Source organism: Salvelinus namaycush, chromosome 5, assembly GCF_016432855.1.
Source record: "Salvelinus namaycush isolate Seneca chromosome 5, SaNama_1.0, whole genome shotgun sequence".
In the NCBI taxonomy this organism is placed as follows: Eukaryota; Metazoa; Chordata; class Actinopteri; order Salmoniformes; family Salmonidae; genus Salvelinus; species Salvelinus namaycush.
This window is the reverse complement of record NC_052311.1, coordinates 13,903,673-13,923,447: the sequence shown is the minus strand read 5'-3', so window position 1 is coordinate 13,923,447 and position 19,775 is coordinate 13,903,673. Positions and strand designations below refer to the sequence as shown.

The 19,775-nt window shown below is 40.1% G+C and overlaps 1 protein-coding gene across 1 annotated transcript; it reads right to left on the bottom strand.

Moving 5' to 3' along the window:
* Positions 1 to 3,694: 3,694 nt before the first annotated feature.
* Positions 3,695 to 18,548, bottom strand: sfxn5b (sideroflexin 5b). The gene is made up of 13 exons (XM_038992918.1): positions 18,523 to 18,548; positions 17,998 to 18,073; positions 13,131 to 13,157; positions 12,932 to 12,986; positions 12,813 to 12,838; positions 12,483 to 12,536; positions 12,326 to 12,382; positions 11,686 to 11,751; positions 11,379 to 11,469; positions 5,015 to 5,130; positions 4,387 to 4,472; positions 3,989 to 4,106; positions 3,695 to 3,772 (listed from the first exon to the last, which is right to left on the bottom strand). Exons 4-13 carry the CDS (start codon positions 12,948 to 12,950, stop codon positions 3,695 to 3,697), a joined length of 711 nt encoding a protein of 236 aa, XP_038848846.1. The 5' UTR covers positions 12,951 to 12,986; positions 13,131 to 13,157; positions 17,998 to 18,073; positions 18,523 to 18,548.
* Between the last annotated feature and the right edge of the window lie 1,227 nt (positions 18,549 to 19,775).

Sequence of the window (19,775 nt, the reverse complement as noted above, 5' to 3'; positions counted from 1 at the left end):
AGACTAGTCAGGATCGAGGGAAAGATGAACGGAGCAAAGTACAGAGAGATCCTTGATGAAAACCAGATCCAGAGCGCTCAGGACCTCAGACAGGGGTGAAATGTTCACCTTCCAACAGTACAATGACCCCAAGCATACAGCCAAGACAACACATGAGTGGCTCCGGGACAAGTCTCTGAATGTCCTTGAGTGGCCCAGACAGAGCCCGAACATCTCTGGAGAGACCTGAAAATAGCTGTGCAGCGACACTCACCAGCCAACCTGACAGAGCTTGAGGATCTGCAGAGAAAAATGGGAGACACTCCCCAAATACAAGTTTGCCAAGCTTGTAGCGTCATACCCAAGAATACTCGAGGCTGTAATCGCTGCCAAAGGTGCTTCAACAAAGTACTGAGTAAAGGGTCGAAATACTTCCGTAAATGTAATATTTAAGGTTTTTATTTGTAATATGCTTACAAAATTTCTAAAAAACAATTTTTTGCCTTGTCATTATGGGGTATTGTGTGTAGATTGATGAGGTGAAAAAGCAATTGAATCAATTTTAGAATAAGGCTGTAACATTACAAAATGTGGGAAAAGTGAAGGGGTCTGAATACTTCCCGAATGCATTGTATGTACAAGAGGATGTGGATAACACACATTGGTTAGTACAATATATTCTGGTAACAACGTTATTAAATATACACACAAACATTTTACTGTGCAAAAATAAGTTATTCACCAGTTATTTAACTTATTCAATACTGTATTGTACCATTTCTCATACTATGATCATTTAAAGGGGAATGTATAAAAATATAAAACGTAGAATATAAAACTTTTTTTTTAGCAACCATGGTCCACAGACTTTCCTCTATAATGTCCTAGAATGGCCCTTGTCAAGAAACAGACCTAAGCTGCATCCCAATTCTCCACCCTTCTCCCGAAGCGTGCACTTGCACATTATCCATCATAGTGGCAGAAACGTCCTCCAGCCAACGCTTACAGCAATCCAGTGCTTTTAAATCCATGATGGTGTACACTTAGGGAGGAGAACTGGGATTCAACAGTAGCTTGTAGGACAGGGTGTAGAGGCTAGGACAGGGTGTAGAGGCTAGTGCAGGGTGTAGAGGCTAGTGCAGGGTGTAGAGGCTACAGGCTGATTCTGAACAGGGTCCTCTTTGTTAATCTTTCTATCAGAATCAAGTAGCCTACTGTGTAGCCTAGCCTACTGTGTAGCCTAGCCTAGTCTACTGAGTAGCGTAGCCTGATATGTAGCGTAGCCTAGCCTACTGTGTAATGTAGCCTAGCCTACTTTTTAACATTATATGGGGCATCATAAGACATGAACAGCCAATCAGGATCTATCACTCAATACTGATTGATATGTTTGTAAAACTCTTGACTTAAAAAATACAAAATAATTCAGAAAAATCCTAAAAATGTTTGTCAGTACATGTAAAGTTGAAGTCGGAAGATTACATACACTTAGGTTGGAGTCATTAAAACTCGTTTTTCAACCACTCCACAAATTTCTTGTTAACAAACTATAGCATTGGCAAGTCGGTTAGGACATCTACTTTGTGCAGGACACAAGTCATTTTTCCAACAATTGTTCACAGACAGATTATTTCACTTATAAGTCAGAAGTTTACATACACTAAGTTGACTGTGCCTTTAAACAGCTTGGAAAATTCCAGAAAATGATGTCATGGCTTTAGAAGCTTCTGATAGGCTATTTGACATCATGTGAGTCAATTGGAGATGTACCTGTGGATGCATTTCAAGGCCTACCTTCAAACTCAGTGCCTCTTTGCTTGACATCATGGGAAAATCAAAAGAAATAAGCCAAGCCCGCAGAAAATAAATGGTAGACCTCCACAAGTCTGGTTCATCCTTGGGAGCAATTTCCAAACGCCTGAAGGTACCACGTTCATCTGTACAAACAATAGTACGCAAGTATAAACACCATGGGACCACGCAGCCCTCCTACCGCTCAGGAAGGAGACGCTTTCTGTCTCCTAGAGATTAATAACGTACTTTGGTGTGAAAAGTGCAAATCAATCCCAGAACAACAGCAAAGGACCTTGTGAAGATGCTGGAGGAAACAGGTACAAAAGTATCTATATCCACAGTAAAACGAGTCCTATAAACCGACATAACCTGAAAGGCCGCTCAGCAAGGAAGAATCCACTGCTCCAAAGCCAGACTACGGTTTGCAACTGCACATGGGGACAAATATCGTACTTTTGAGAAATGTCCTCTGGTCTGATGAAACAAAAATAGAACTGTTTGGCCATAACGACCATCGTTATGTTTGGAGGAAAAAGGGGGAGGCTTGCAAGCCGAAGAACACCATCCCAACCGTGAAGCACAGGGGTGGCAGCATCATGTTGTGGGGGTGCTTTGCTGCAGGAGGGACTGGTGCACTTCACAAAATAGATGGCATCATGAGGTAGGAAAATGATGTGGATATATTGAAGCAACATCTCATCACATCAGTCAGGAAGTTAAAGCTTGGTCGCAAATGGGTCTTCCAAATGGACAATGACCCCAAGCATACTTCCAAAGTTGTGACAAAATGGCATAAGGACAACAAAGTCAAGGTATTGGAGTGGCCATGAGAAAGCCCTGAACTCAATCCTATCGAAAATTTGTGGGCAGCACTGAAAAAGCATGTGCGAGCAAGGAGGCCTACAAACCTGACTCAGATACACCAGCTCTGTCAGAAAGAATGAGCTAAAATTCACCCAACTTATTGTGGGAAGCTTGTGGAAGGCTACCCGAAATGTTTGACCCAAGTTAAACAATTTAAAGGCAATGCTACCAAATACTAATTGAGTGTATGTAAACTTCTGACCCACTGGGAATGTGATGAAATAAATAAAAGCTGAAATAAATCATTCTCTCTCCTATTATTCTGACATTTCGCATTCTTAGAATAAAGTGGTGATCTTAACTGACCTAAAACAGGGAATTTCTACTAGGATTAAATGTCAGGAATTGTGAAAAACTGAGTTTAAATGTATTTTGCTAAGGTGTATGTAAACTTCCGACTTCAACTGTATGTCCTCCCCCAAACATTCAAACAACTACAGCAGTTTAGGTCAACAATAAAAAGACATTTCATATTAAAGTTAAAGACAAATGGGTTGATCAGCACCACCAATTGTAAAATAGCTGGTATAGGCATAACATTATAAAGCTCCATCATAATATATTATTAGTCTATTATTTCCTTAACTTCCTCAATCATTACTGATTGGCCTCATAGGTGGCATGTAGCCTAGCGGTTAGAGTGTTGGACCAGTAACCGAAAGGTAAAAAAATCTGCTGATGTGCCCTTAAGCAAGGCACTTAACCCTAATATGCTCCAGGGGTGCTGGACTGGTATGGCTGACCCTGTAAAACAACACAATTCACTGCACCTCTCTGGTGTAAGTGACAATAAAACACATTTTTGTATATGTTGTATTAAAACCATTGGTTAAGACAGCACATGATAATATATGTTACACTATATTAATGCAGCAGAAAGTGCCTGGACCTGTTACCATATTAGGCTATGGGAGAGAGAGCTCTGGGGTGAAGCTTCCCCTAGTTACAGATCTAGGATCAGCTACCCTTCCGCCAATCCATTAGTGGGGAAACTGGAGTGTCCGTGACAGCCAATCAAAAAGGAGGCTCATTTGAATCGCTGTTCCCGGGACGGTCATCACAGTCCCTTGTTGTAGGTCACCACCTTGCTATTGGTTGCCATGGCAATTTCAGGCTCAAGCTGAGACACCTCAATCTATTGACATTGAACCAGAGAAAGAGAAGTAAGTACACAATACGCCTAACAGTCCTCTGCAACACCTAATAGCCCTTCACAGTACCTCCAAACCCAAAACCTTTGTAGTTCGTTCTTAATTACGAGTGAAGAAGGAAATGACAAGTGAAGTGTGTGTGAGGTGAATTCCTCCCCAGCTGTCCAGGCACCCTCCAGGGATAGCAGCAGCAGTAGTACCTGAGACATCTGTGGGAATAGGCTGATGGCCAGGGGCAGCGAGAGGCTGAAGGTAGCCAGACACACCAGGCTGTGGATGGGCAGCAACAGCCTCCGATTCGTCTGCAGGAATGGAAGTCTAACAGACATGAAGGGAAGCACACATTTTGATATTGCCATTTCTATGGAGTACAATCTCAACACTAATACAATATTTCTTACACACGATTCCAATAGTAATTGTCAACAAGACAAAAAAATGTATGCCACAGACTGTTGATCTGTAATAAACATTGTCCTATCCAGGGCCCCGTTTCTCAGGCTTTTGGTATTTCAACTGATACTATCCTGACATTAATGCAGGGACTTGACAAGGCAGTACACTAAATATTTCTGACCCATCTAGAAGCATGACATACTTTTCTAGGTAGGACATGATGATGGGAGGAAGGACAAAGATTGGCATCGGGAGGACCACTCTGGTAAAGGCAGTTTCCATAATTGCCTGGGGGGGAGAAAAATATTCTGCACATGATTCAATTCAAAATATTGCAATGTGTTGGGATAAATTCCCCCTCATGAGATTAGGATATGGCATATGTGGAAAAAGGCATAAATATGTTAGACTAATAATAAATCATCAAATAAACCTGTTGTTTATTCAACCTCATATGATGAATCATACTGACTTCAGTAGTGGACAGACTATTTAGAAACGGATTCTCCACACAAAAATACAAATTTCGCATTGAATATACAATACTAACAGTTTACAGACAACATATTTTGTCAGGAACACATCAAATAAAACACTAGAATGGTCATATATCGACAACGTGATAACAGGACGGCCATCTTGGTCAGGGTATCTTTCAGTCTAAAGACCCCTCAAATTTGGTAAAATATTGCATTTGATATATCTGCACAGTATGTTTGATAGCTAGCTAGCCAGTCAGTTTTTGTGGAATGATTTCATACATTTCATGGCCAGGAAGGAAACAGTGTTTTTATACAGGCTAGTGTGAGTTCCGATGGCCAGCCACTCACATGTTTGGCAGCAATCTTTGAGGAGCCCACCACGTTCCCATTTCCGTCCAGCACGTCGATGCCCTCCGACAGCTCATTGTGCCTCATGAGGCCCACATTGCAAATGTTGGCACTGGCTGAGGAAGTGGAGAAGACTGGTTGTGAAAGTGCCGCTGCATAACATTCAGCTGACATTGAGACCTACCTGTTTAAAGACTGTAAAAATGTGTCTTTCATCCCTCCCATCCTTGAAGTAATCACTAATCCAACGACTAGACTACTTTAAAAATGGAAGGAAGTATAGATGCATTTTAAGAGTATTCCAACATGGCCAACGCATACATTTCACATTAATTTGTTTGGAGGATTCCACTTCAGCAAGTGATTTCTATAGACCAGCCCTCAGTAAGGACATAGGTTTCACATGTACAACTAGGGAGAGCTTACAGTATAACCTTGTCAACATTGAACAGTGATCTAGGTAGTAGGAGGATAGCTATTAGCTACACAATGCTAACCACACAAAGCTTAGGGAGTGAACGTTATATATAATAAAAGGGTTACATGGAGAAAAATCGGGCTTCTCTGAAATGAAAATGGATGGCCATCCCTTCAGCAAAATATATTTTACCGAAACTCTCCCTGAACGTTTGAAAAGAAACAACTGACCATCCCCTATACCCAAAATAATAACAAAACAAAAAAAGTGGATAGCAGAAAACATGTCTACAGTTTCCCCTCACATCTTGGATAGACCAGAGCCTTAGATGTGCAGGTTACGAAACTGTTCTTCATCCAGTAAGCATTACATGGCAACACAGACATTTTGATAGAGCAGATGGCTGAGGGCCAGAAGGTTGTGGGTCCACAGACCACCATGCACAAGAGTAGGGGTGGAAAGATCTCCTTTAGATTAATGCAATGCTTTTATCATCGTATTTGCAGGTCCAAGAAAAAAGTGCCTTTTATAAACATTTCATGCAATTCCACGTCATTTTACATATCAGAATGTTTATTTATACCACACAAATTACAGGCTAAATTGAACTAGGCAAGTCAGTTAAGAACAACATATTTACAATGACGGCCTACTCCGGCCAAACCCGGACAACTCCGCCCTATGGGACTCCCAATCATGGCCGGATGTGATACGGCCTGGAATCGAACCAGGTACTATAGTGACGCCTCTTGCACTGAGATGCAGTGCCTTAGACCATTGTGCGACTCGGGAGGCCAAATCAGTGTGCCTTGTTTGCAACAAAACTGTCCGTTTGCAAATAATTAAATCTGAGACGTCATTATGAATCTTTCAAAAGCTAGGCCTACCTTTCCACCCCAGGCAGAGTAGGCCTACCGACGCAGAATAATGTAAGCTTTATCTGCTGGCTACTCTTCTTCTGTGGCTCAACCCAACGAGAGAAGGTCACAAGTGTTTCTCTAAAATCTGTCTGGGTTTAAACATCTTCTATTCTACAGAAAGTGAATAGCTTAATCAATTGATAGTGACAGAATTAAATTACTTCCCAAGCAAAGTACATTTTTTGTCTCCTCGACTATAGAAGGTTGGTTTGTTTGACATTTAGAGGCTGAGCTACAAGCAATGATATCCCCATATGCATTGGAGTCACGGTCTTTCTAGCATAAAGCAACACGGACCAAAGCTCTGCTATAGATCCATTTATTTTCTTCAAAATTTAAGCTAACAAGGGGTAGGTCTGTGATTTTCGCCATTTTCTTTAATAAAAGGTAGGCCTATGGCATACCCTCTCATACCCCCTCAATTCGAGTCTTGGTTTGAACTTAACAGCCCTTCACTGACACGAAGGTAGGCTATTTAAAGAGTGCATGGTGGGTGGAGGATATAGCAGCCTATAGCCTAATTTCGTCATTCAAACAGATAGGCCTACCTCTTATTTCTTAAATAGGAATAAATAGGCCCCAACACAAATCTTGTTGGTAGTAAAGTGTAATTAAAATGAGGACTGTTGAAATGAATTATGCCTACTCGAATTTGCCGATTGATTGTGCTATGGCTGCTGCTTCAAGGTTCAGAACCACAATGTAAGTTACTAGAATCTGGCATATATTTAAACATATACAGTTGAAGTCGGAAGTTAACCTACACTTAGGTTGGAGTCATTAAAACTCGTTTTTCAACCACTCCACAAATTTCTTGTTAACAAACTATAGTTTTGGCAAGTCGGTTAGGACATCTACTTTGCGCATGACAAGATACATTTTTCCAACAATTGTTTACAGACAAATTATTTCACTGTATCACAATTCCAGTGGGTCAGAAGTTTACATACACTAAGTTGACTCTGCCTTTAAACAGCTTGGAAAATTCCAGAAAATGATGTTATGGCTTTAGAAGCGTCTGATAGGCTAATTGACATCATTTGAGTCAATTGGAGGTGTACCTGTGGATGTATTTCAAGGTCTACCTTCAAACTAAGTGCCTCTTTGCTTGACATCATGGGAACATCAAAAGAAATGAGCCAAGACCTCAGACATTTTTTTTTAGACCTCCTCAAGTCTGGTTCATCCTTGGGAGCAATTTCCAAACGCCTGAAGGTACCACGTTCATCTGTACAAACAATAGTACGCAAGTATAAACACCATGGGACCACGCAGCCATCATACCACTCAGGAAGGAGACGAGTTCTGTCTCCTAGAGATGAACGTACTTTGGTGCGAAAAGTGCAAATCAATCCCAGAACAACAGCAAAGGACCTTGTGAAGATGCTGGAGGAAACAGGTACAAAAGTATCTATAGCCACAGTAAAATGAGTCCTATATCGACATAGCCTGAAAGTCCGCTCAGCAAGGAAGAAGCCACTTTTTGGAGAAATGTCCTGTGGTCTGATGAAACAAAAATAGAACTGTTTGGCCATAACGACCATCGTTATGTTTGGAGGAAAAAGGGGGAGGCTTGCAAGCCGAAGAACACCATCCCAACTATGAAGCACGGGGATGGCAGCATCATGTTGTGGGGGTGCTTTGCTGCATGAGGGACTGGTGCACTTCACAAAATAGATGGCATCATGAAGTAGGAAAATTATGTGGATATATTGAACCAACATCTCAAGACATCAGTCAGGAAGTTAAAGCTTGGTTGCAAATGGGTCTTCCAAATGGACAATGACCCCAAGCATACTTCCAAAGTTGTGGCAAAATGGCTTAAGGACAACAAAGTCAAGGTATTGGAGTGGCTATCACAAAGCCCTGACCTCAATCCTATAGAACATTTGTGGGCAGCACTGAAAAAGCATGTGCGAGCAAGGAGGCCTACAAACCTGACTCAGTTACACCAGCTCTGTCAGAAGGAATGGGCTAAAATTCACCCAACTTATTGTGGGAAGCTTGTGGAAGGCTACCCAAAACGTTTGACCAAAGTTAAACAATTTAAAGGCAATGCTACCAAATACTAATTGAGTGTATGTAAACTTCTGACCCACTGGGAATGTGATGAATGAAATAAAAGCTGAAATAAATAATTCTCTCTATTATTCTGACATTTCACATTCTTAAAATAAAAAGTGGTGATCCTAACTAAGACAGGGGATTTTTACTAGGATTAAATGTCAGGAATGGTGAAAAACTGAGTTTAAATGTATTTGGCTAAGGTGTATGTAAACTTCCGACTTCAACTGTATGTGTCTATATATATATAAATATTGCAATGGTGAACCCCCCCCCCCCAAAAAATATATTACATATATTTTTGCAATATTTAGATTTTTTACTTATAATTTTTTTTATTAACAAACAAATATCAACAATCAAAAGAGGAATAGTCACATGCAAACAAGCATACATACAAACTATTTACATTGCCAGGAATCCTAAACTAACAAACATATTCATTAAGAATAAAAGTTTTAATTGCCTTTTTTTAAATATATGTAAGTAGTGCCATATTGTTTAAATTCAATTATAAAGTGAACAAAACGTTTTTCTGAATTAGACCATTTGCATTTGTGAATATTAAATGTACCTAATATTATTAGCAGTTCAATTAAATATCTTCATCAGTCAGAATTTCTGAAATAAATCATATCAAAATCTTTAAAATTGTACAACCTGTCCTGTTTTCTTTGTAACAAAGTTCTGTATGTCAATTCCAAAAAAGTATACTATAAATATAGGTAAAAACAAATAATGGTCTCCTTCTCCATTCCAAAGAAATCACAACTTGAATCTTTCTAAAATATGTTTCACAGGATAAATTATATGTAACATTTTAAATGAAACATCCTTTACCTTGTTACTGATACAATATTTGATAGAAATTTTAGCAAGTTATTTAACTGAAAAAATCTTGCTGAGGGAAATGTAGTATCACAAACAATATTACTAATCTGTTCATTACTACATTTATCTTTGAGGATATTAATATTGCTAATGAATATATTTGAATGTAAATCTGTTACATCAACCACAGAGAAGAAATGTATATATTGGAGTCGCATAGAATTTGCAACAACAACAAAAATTATCTGGGTTATTGGAATTCTAAACGTATCAAAGAATTCCCCATATGAGAGTAGATATCCATCCTCATTCAGTAACTGACCAACCTAAATAAATGTATTCTCAAACCAGTTCCGAAAAAGAATAACTTATTTTGAATTGTATATCTTTGTTGTTCCATAGAAAGTATCTGTGTGGGGGACAATTATGTTTATACGCTAACATCCAAGCTAAAAGTGCCTGCCTGCTTATGAAATTTGGCCAATTTTATTGGGATTTTATAAACATCAAAATTACACGGAAGCAGAAATTCTAAACCACCACCAGTCAAATAAATACTTAGGGTAGACATTCCAAATACTGTCCTGGGTGGCGCAGCTGTCTAAGGCACTGCAGTGCGTGAAGCGTCACTACAGATCCGGGTTCGAGCCCGGGCTGTGTTGCAGCCGGCCGCGACCGGGAGACCAATGAGGCGATGCACAATTGGCCCAGCTTTGTCCGGGTTAGGGGAGGGTTTGGCCGGCCGAGATGTCTTTGTCCCAACGCGCTCTAGCGACTCCTGTGGCGGGCCAGGCGCATACACGCTGACACGGTCGCCACGGGTTAAGCGAACAGTGTGTCAAGAAGCAGTGCAGCTTGGCAGGGTCGTGTTTTGGTAGACGCATGGCTCTCGACGTTCGCCTCTCCAGAGTCCGTACGGGAGTTGCAGCGATGGGACAAGACAAACTACCAATTGGATACCACGAAATTGGGCAGCAAAAGGGGTAAAAAAAAGTTTTTAAAAATAAATATAAAAATGTATTATTTAGAGTATTGAAATCTAAAACCTCAAGACCTCCTTGTTCTTGGGTAATACTGAGAATATATTTCCATAGATATTGAGGCTTGTTCTGAATCTGGCTTATTTTGAGGTCATTAACTCTGATAAATACATCATGGGCAATAAACATTATTTTTAATCAAATCTATCAAAGTTGACCTCTGGTCCTCCTCCTCCTCACTCTCTCCTTCTCAAACTGAACATAGGCTAGTCCACGACACAAGATTTAAAAAAATGTGTGCTCTGTAGGTCTAATCACATATTAGTTTTGGAAAGAAGCTTTTGACTCTCTTCCTGAACTGCCACCGTAGGCCTACACAGCCATTGATTAGGCAGCACACAAAACAGTTTTTGATCAGCAAGAGCAGAGCAGGCCAGGGCTCAGGGTTGGAATATTCATTGCAATGTGTAATGCAGCCTAGTTGTATTTACACCATCCCAGCAGCTATCTTAGAAATATAACTTTGCTCTGAGCATGCACTTGGCAGTATATAGTCTATAGCCTATGGATCATTTGATTGAGACCACACTAAATATTCTATAGACACTTTATATTGCACGCCCAGCGGAGAATCAGAGATGAGGGGTGGCATCGGGCACACATCGATATGTAGCCTAATAAGCAACTAATTCTAAAACACTGAGAAATATAGAAATGTCATCAATAACAAATTACATGACCATCCCTGGACTATATATATATATTTTTTAACTTAACCTTCCCCTTAACTGAAATTGAAAAGCATGACCCTCCCCCATTATCCTCTAGGTAACCCTTCTGTACATTTTTATCCATCCCTTTTGAGTAGAAGTCAGCAGCAAAACATCAGCAAGGACATTTTATAAGCCTGCAAAACTCTGCCTCCTCTGACACCAGTTTATTTGTAGCTCTTGTTAAAGGTGATTTATCCATGTGAGGGATGCAAAGGGGGAGACCTACATACAGGAGAGGACAGAGAATGAACCCAAACGTAATGGCAGTATTTATTTGCACCTGTAGCTCATATTACATTGTGGTAAACGGGTGTCTAGATTTTCACATTAATACTGTCATGATAATCACTTAATAAATCATTATTTATGAATACATACCCACAGCTGGGAAAGGGATGAGTCTCTGTATGATTATTTGGGTTGCTGGACTCAACCTGTTGGCTCTCTGAATCAGTACATTCAGTCCCACCTAAACACAGCAAAAACTTTAGGATAAACCCTCAACTAAATGTGTACTGTTTTACACCTGTCGTATCCTATGCATGTGGCAAATAAACTTTGAAACTTAAACCCATTTAACTTGTAGCACCTATGTTATTACATATAACACAAATAGGCAGGACAGAATCCCTGCTCTGAGACTGAATATTAATTACCATAAATGTATAATAAATCAACAACTGACCGCAAGGGAGACAGCACTGGTCACAGCTCCGAAGTAACCTTGAAGAAACGTGGATGTTGGTGTAGGCTAATATGAACAACAACATGAATGACTTAGTATTTCACAGCCTCTCACATAAGTCTAACGCTGGCTTGAATACCAAAACTCTAAATAGAAAATGGACACTTCGACATCAGCCATATGTGCAAAACACTTTTTTTTTAGGGCAAACCATAGCAAAACATTTCTTATTGCAAGTCCAGGTAATCCCTCCCTGTTTCAGTCAATTGTATTCTGTTTGGGCCTAATAAACATGACCCATGGTTAAATAGGTAATTATTAATACAACATCACAATAAGGTGCAGAGAGTTTCAATTTGCCTGCTGGGGAGAAGTTAATTGCTGTATAACTCTGATGATGGAACTAAAAGTGCGCAATTGTTTTGCATTGAATAATCTGAAATTTGTAGTTCTGACTATGCTCTTCAAGAGGTGATAATACAATAAAATAGTTCACATTTATTTAACAATCCCTTGAAAACGGAACGTACTTGTCAATGGTTTTAGCTGAGCTGGGGTTCTCCTTGCCCTAGGCTACCTTAGAAACATCCTAGGCTACCTTAGAAACATCATACGCTACCGTAGAAACATCATACACTACCTTAGTAGCATTGCGGTTTGAGTAGTTGACACAGGCATTGTGACTTTGGTTCAGCCACTGAAAGGAGAAAAAACATTCAGTAAAATTAAATTACATCAGTTAACAGAACTGGGAAGGAGAGCATATCCAATGAAAAGGTGTCTTGGCATTTTTTTACCTGCCAAAAAATAGTAGATACCACAGTCTGATTTGGAAGAAGAAGGCCCACAACCTAGATGACACCAGATAGGGAGACAATAGTTCAACTACGTTCTTACATTGCCTCTATCAGATCCAGAATGACGGCTTCCATTAGCTCTGGTCCATGTCGTTAGCGCACATTCCTCTACTAATTGCAGTAAAGCACACTAAAACCCTGGACCAGAGCTAAGCTTCCATCTACCCCAAGAAGTCAGTAAAGACAATGTATAATTAAACAAATGGCCAAAGTTGAATATTCTTTCCATAGATACATATGAAATACAGTAATATTTCATATAAGACTTACAATTGGTGTTCCAAATGGGACATAACCTGTTTAGATACAAAATAATATAAATCAGTGTAAAAATGACCAGTAACAAAATAAAAGTCACTCTGTCGAAAATCTTCATTCGGAAGTCATACCTGACATTCGGAAAGGCATGAAGATCTTCTCTCCTGTGTCAGGATGAATGATGGCCTGCATACAGATATGAGATATAGAGTGTAACATCATCATCATGCTGCCAAGAGGAGAGGGGGAATGTACTGTATGGCAATAAATACATGGGGTCAAAATGGGGTCAAACTGCTTTATACAAAGCAGACGTGCACCAAAACTTACCTGCTTCACCTTTTGGGCTTCCCATAGCTAGAGAGTCAAAAACAACATCTGTGTCATTTCAGAGCAGTGAGGGAAAATTTTGGGCTGCTGAATGTAAGGAGTATGCTACAACTACATATTGCAAGCGTCATAAACAATATGCTTGTAAACAAAAAACCTCTTTGGAATAGTACAGTGCCTTCAGAAAGTATCCATACCCCTTGACTTACTCCACATTTTGTTGTGTTACAGTCTGAATTCAAAATGGATTAAATAAAACATTCTCATCCATCTACACACAATACCCCATAATGACAAAGTGAACAAAATATTTTCAGAAATTGTTGCTAATATATTGAAAATGAAACACACAAATATCTCATAGCTGAGTAAATACTTTGTAGAAGCACCTTTGGCAGCGATTACAGCTGGGTGTCACGCCCTGACCATAGTTTGCTTTGTATGTTTTATGTTTTGTTTGGTCAGGGTGTGATCTGAGTGGGCATTCTATGTTGTATGTCTGGTTTGTCTATTTATGTGTTTGGCCTGATATGGTTCTCAATCAGAGACAGGTGTTTTGCGTTGTCTCTGATTGGGAACCATATTTAGGTAGCCTGTTTTGTATTGTGGGTTGTGGGTTATTGTCTGTGTGTTAGTTGCTTGTGTCTGCACTATTAATTATAGCGTCACGTTCGTTTTGTTGTTTGTATTAGTTTGGTTAGTGTTTCTTCTTAAATAAATAGAAGAATGTATTCACTTCACGCTGCGCCTTGGTCCTCCTCTCTTCCACATTATGACGATCGTGACACTGGGAGTCCTTCTGGGTAAGGTACTAAGAGCTTTGCACACCTGGATTGTGCAACATTTGCCCAAGCTCTGTCAAATTGGTAGACAACCATTTTCAGGTCTTGCCATAGATTTTGAAGCATACTGAACAAAAATATAAAACGCAACATGCAAAACTTTTAAAGATTTTACAGAGTTACAGTTTATTTAAGGATATCAGTCAATTTAAATAAATTCATTGGGCCCTAATCTATGGATCTCACATGACTGGGCAGGTGTGCAGCCATGGGTGGGCCTGGGAGGGCATAGGCCAACTCACTTGGCAGCCAGTTCCAACCACTGGGGAGCAAGAATTTAGGACAAAAAGTGAATTGCTTTGCAGTGGCGTGTATTCATGGATGCCAAGGGAAGCCAGGCTTCCGCAAAAAATTCCAAGACAAAAAGAAAAAACATACAAAATAATTTATATTTCGTCTCTCTGTGTTCCATACATTTCCATCAATTCACAAGAGGCTGCTGAATGTATCTTACCGGAGAAAGCATCAGAGCAAACGAAACAGCATTCCTCTGTCTCAGTAAGTGTAGGGTATCTATCTGAAGCTGTCTGGTCAGAAAGAGTATGACATTGTTGCCCCCGTAGCATTGTATGCAAGGGAAGCCAGCGAGCATTTGGGCTCCCTTGATAAAAAAAAACAAATAAGCCAATAAGCATTGAGCTAAACTGAGTAATCTCAGCTGTGAATGGTCCTGCAGCACCGGGGGAAAAAATAGGTCAATGGAAGTCAGTTTGGATTTGGCTTCAGACCAATTACGTCACAAGCCAAACGTCATCATTGACAGAAAAAAACTTGAATTGTTGCATCTCGTTGTGTTGTTGTCCTCTGGTGGCTAGCTAGCTAAAATCATCCCTTTTCTAAATTAACCATGGATGGAGATAGGGATTTGGACTTGTGGTTTAACTTAATTCTCTGTACTGGGCAATGATTATAACGCTGATTCTGATCCAACCATAAATTCATACATTGTGACCCTGGCCTGAGAGGATGGAAGTTCCACATGTAGCTAGATGTAGAATACTAATGTTAACTAGATGGCCTGGCGTATCGTTGCCCATGAAAAGGAAGTTAGGCTAACAAGCAACTATTTTAGCCAGGTAGCCCAGGACAACAAAAACTAAAAGCGTGTACTGTATGACATAGTCATAGACCGTTTAGGCAACATGAAGAGGATGGCATTGGCGTTTCTCTACAAGTAGCGTGAGTAAACATGTTTTCTTCTACTTGCAAACACACACAGAGAGAGAGAAATCAGTACCATGCACAGCCACATCATATTTACCTTACATTGATTGGACTAAATCGTTTTTGGTATCTTTTCGTTGTCACTGGATTAGACTAAGCATAGGTGATTAGAGGATGAAATGTTGAAGTTGAAATGGTGCTGGAATAGTCGAGGCAGCTCCTGTTTTCTTTGTGACTTCTGGTAACTCTCCGTGGTTCTAAATCAATAGCTGTTTAGTAGTCCGAAAATGTCTGAAACATTACCTTGCTTGACCATGCTGTAGGTCATGTAACTGTTTGTTACATGCAACATGTTTTGTGGTCTTCACCGGACAGATTTTGCTCTCCGGTTATGTAATGAAACAAATGTGTGGTTGGATTTATTCTACCACTGTCTTGTTATTGTCTCGGCCTTAGGCCTATATATAACAGCATCAAGGCATATGAACTAATTATAGAGCAAACAACGCAATTATCACAACACATAAGTTGTAATACGCCTTTATTATCCTGAATTAGCTTCCCCTGTGATTTTACCCATGCATCGCTACTGTTGCTTTGCCAATCTTTTTTGCAGTATTACTTTAGTGCCTTCTTGCAAACAGGATGCATGTTTTGGAATATTTGTATTCTGAAAAGGCTTCCTTCTTTTAACTCTGTCAATTAGGTTAGTATTGTGGAGTACCTAAAATGTTGTTGATCCATCCTCAGTTTTCTCCTATCACAGCCATTAAACTCTGTAACTGTCACCATTTACCTCATGGTGAAATCCCTGAGCGGTTTCCTTCCTCTCCGGCAACTGAGTAAGGAAGGACGCCTGTATCTTTGTAGTGTCTGGGTGTATTGTTACACCATCCAAAGTGTAATTAATAGCATTTTACCCATCTACCAATAGGTGCCGTTCTTTGTGAGGCATTGGAAAACCTCCCTGGTCTTTGTGGTTGAATCTGTGTTTGAAATTCACTGCTCAACTGAGGGACCTTACAGATAATTGTATGTGTTGGGTTCAGAGATGAGATAGTCATTCAAAAATCATGTTGAATGCCTAGTTAAATAAAGGTAAAAATAAAAGGGGTTGAATAATTATTAACTCAATACATTTCAGCATTTTTTCAATTTGAATGAATTTGTAAAAATGTCAAAAAAATATATTTCCACTTTGACATTATGGGGTATTTTAATCAATTTTAAATTCAGGCTGTAACACAACAAAATGTGGAAAAAGTGAAGGGGTATGAATACTTTCTGAAGGCTCTGTAAATAATCTAACACTGACAAATGAATTTTTATAGAAAAAACTCACCTGCAGATCTGTAACTCTTGGTGGTAGTGTTCCATGTTTAAAACCTTACCTGTAGATCTGAAACTCCCGGTGGTAGTGTTCCATGTTTAAAACCTCACCTGTAGATCTGAAACTCACGGTGGAAGTGTCCCACGTTTAAAATCTCACCTGTAGATCTGAAACTCCCGGTGGTAGTGTTCCACGTTTAAAACCTCACCTGTAGATCTGAAACTCCCGGTGGTAGTGTTCCACGTTTAAAACCTCACCTGTAGATCTGAAACTCCCGGTGGTAGTGTTCCACGTTTAAAATCTCACTTGTAGATCTGTAACTCCCGGTGGTAGTGTTCCATGTTTAAAACCTCACCTGTAGATCTGAAACTCCCGGTGATAGTGTTCCACGTTTAAAACCTCACTTGTAGATCTGTAACTCCCGGTGGTAGTGTTCCATGTTTAAAACTTCACCTGTAGATCTGAAACTCCCGGTGGTAGTGTTCCACGTTTAAAACCTCACTTGTAGATCTGTAACTCCCGGTGGTAGTGTTCCATGTTTAAAACTTCACCTGTAGATCTGAAACTCCCGGTGGTAGTGTTCCACGTTTAAAATCTCACCTGTAGATCTGTAACTCCCGGTGGTAGTGTTCCATGTTTAAAACCTCACCTGTAGATCTGAAACTCCCGGTGGTAGTGTTCCATGTTTAAAATCTCACCTGTAGATCTGAAACTCCCGGTGGTAGTGTTCCATGTTTAAAACCTCACCTGTAGATCTGAAACTCCCGGTGGTAGTGTTCCATGTTTAAAACCTCACCTGTAGATCTGAAACTCCCGGTGGTAGTGTTCCACGTTTAAAACCTCACCTGTAGATCTGAAACTCCCGGTGGTAGTGTTCCACGTTTAAAATCTCACTTGTAGATCTGTAACTCCCGGTGGTAGTGTTCCATGTTTAAAACCTCACCTGTAGATCTGAAACTCCCGGTGATAGTGTTCCACGTTTAAAACCTCACTTGTAGATCTGTAACTCCCGGTGGTAGTGTTCCATGTTTAAAACTTCACCTGTAGATCTGAAACTCCCGGTGGTAGTGTTCCACGTTTAAAACCTCACTTGTAGATCTGTAACTCCCGGTGGTAGTGTTCCATGTTTAAAACTTCACCTGTAGATCTGAAACTCCCGGTGGTAGTGTTCCACGTTTAAAATCTCACCTGTAGATCTGTAACTCCCGGTGGTAGTGTTCCATGTTTAAAACCTCACCTGTAGATCTGAAACTCCCGGTGGTAGTGTTCCATGTTTAAAATCTCACCTGTAGATCTGAAACTCCCGGTGGTAGTGTTCCATGTTTAAAACCTCACCTGTAGATCTGAAACTCCCGGTGGTAGTGTTCCATGTTTAAAACCTCACCTGTAGATCTGTAACTCCTGGTGGTAGTGTTCCATGTTTAAAACCTCACCTGTAGATCTGTAACTCCTGGTGGTAGTGTTCCACGTTTAAAATCTCACCTGTAGATCTGAAACTCCCGGTGGTAGTGTTCCATGTTTAAAACCTCACCTGTAGATCTGTAACTCCTGGTGGTAGTGTTCCACGTTTAAAATCATCCAGGAGTTTGACGCATTCTCTCAATCGTCTCTGGAGAGATAAGTGTAATTTGAGTCAACAAGAGAATTAACAGTAGGTAGTTAGGTTTCTTCTTAATGTGTTATCTTAGAGAAGGACTAGGTAATGGCAGTTCTGGCAAATGTCAGATGGGCCGGTCCATCTTTAGCCCAGGGGGCCTGTCTAAATTGTTCGTTTTTTTGCGAATAACTATAATGATTTGGCTAATTATAGGGACGTTGAGGGGGGGGGGGGAAATGGTCTGTTGTGTGAGAAATTCTCTTCCAAGTCCGTCCCTGTGTTATCAGATTAAATTCCAGATCTACAGTATAATGTGGACGGCATTCTCCTGTTGCCACAGTTCAAGTCTCATATTCAATCAGAAAGTCAGTGAAAGGCCACATTTTTTGTATCTCTTACAAAAACTACAGCTGATTTACTAAAACAGTATGTGGATGGATGTTTTCAACTGTACCTTACCTCAGACACAAAGAGTGTGCCGGGGTCGATGATCGCTACAAAGTGTCTCAGCCGGCCAAGAAAGGTACTCTGGAAGTGAGAAAGAGCCTAGTTAATTATTGATGAGCTAACCATACAGTAAACCCAAATCTTAACATCCCATCTCTCTGTAAATAGGTTAAAGCCTTTGCAGACTGTACAATTTTAGCTGTCTTATGCCACGATTTTGCCATCCCAGACAAAATGTCCAAGTTGTGGGCAAATTCTTAGGTTGTTAACGACTGTCAGACGTCTTGGCTCGTTCAGTGTGACAGTGTCTAGGTCTGCCGATTAAGTACTTTACGTGCGGTCGTGGGCTCCAATAGTTCTGGCAGTGTACGATTTTTGGGGCCTTTATCGTGTAGTATGGCTGGTGTTACGAGACTATACTGACCAATAGGAACATGGCCAGCACTGTCTATGCACACAATAATATGATCATTGTGAATAGTCAGATTAATATTTATAGTTTGATTTAAACTGTGCACGAAGAATGATTTACCTACTAATCTTGTTAACATGACACATCTGAAATCAGGCTCCATGATTGGATTTTGATAAATGCACAAAATAGTCAATCAAAATAAACGTTCTACTACAGCTCCCCATGTTATTTTGGGGAATCCTTTTTGATTCCGAGTTCAGACATATAAAATGTATGTGAATTATTTCTACGATGCATCATTTCAGTCGGCTAACCTTGCAAGCCAATTGCAGAATAAAAGGGGGAAAGAGAGGGAGAGGACATCTTCAACGGCTACGCATGTTGTCAGTGATGCACTGAGTGCACTGTTAAAATAGAAAGACTCAAAACACCATCATTGTCTAATAAAACCATGAAAAGTAGTGCACGTAAATGGAGATCTGGTGTTTGAATGTAAACCTAATGTATGTGTTATGAAATACTAAATGTATTTCAAAACAGAATGGAAGTACTCTGAAACACCCAATGCGGTTCTTCAATCTGCATAATTGTGCTTTTAAGAGAGTTGTGAAAACCCTTTTGGTGATTCTGTGTATACCCCCGAGTGGCGCAATGGTCTAAGGCACTGCATCTCAGTGCCTTAGGCGTCACTACAGTCCCTGGTTCGAATTCAGGCTGTATCACATCCGGCCATGACTGGGAGTCCCATAGGGCTGCGCACAATTGGCCAGCGTCGTTGTAGACCATCATTGTAAATAAGAAGTTGTTCTTAACTGACTTGCCTAGTTAAATAAAAGGTAAACAATACAAA

Coding starts and splice junctions, on each gene's coding strand:
- sfxn5b (XM_038992918.1), bottom strand. Junction 11,752..12,325: donor CAAACCGCAATGCTACTAAG/GTAGTGTATGAT, acceptor TGTTCATATTAG/CCTACACCAACATCCACGTT. Junction 4,473..5,014: donor CAAAGATTGCTGCCAAACAT/GTGAGTGGCTGG, acceptor TCTCCCCCCCAG/GCAATTATGGAAACTGCCTT.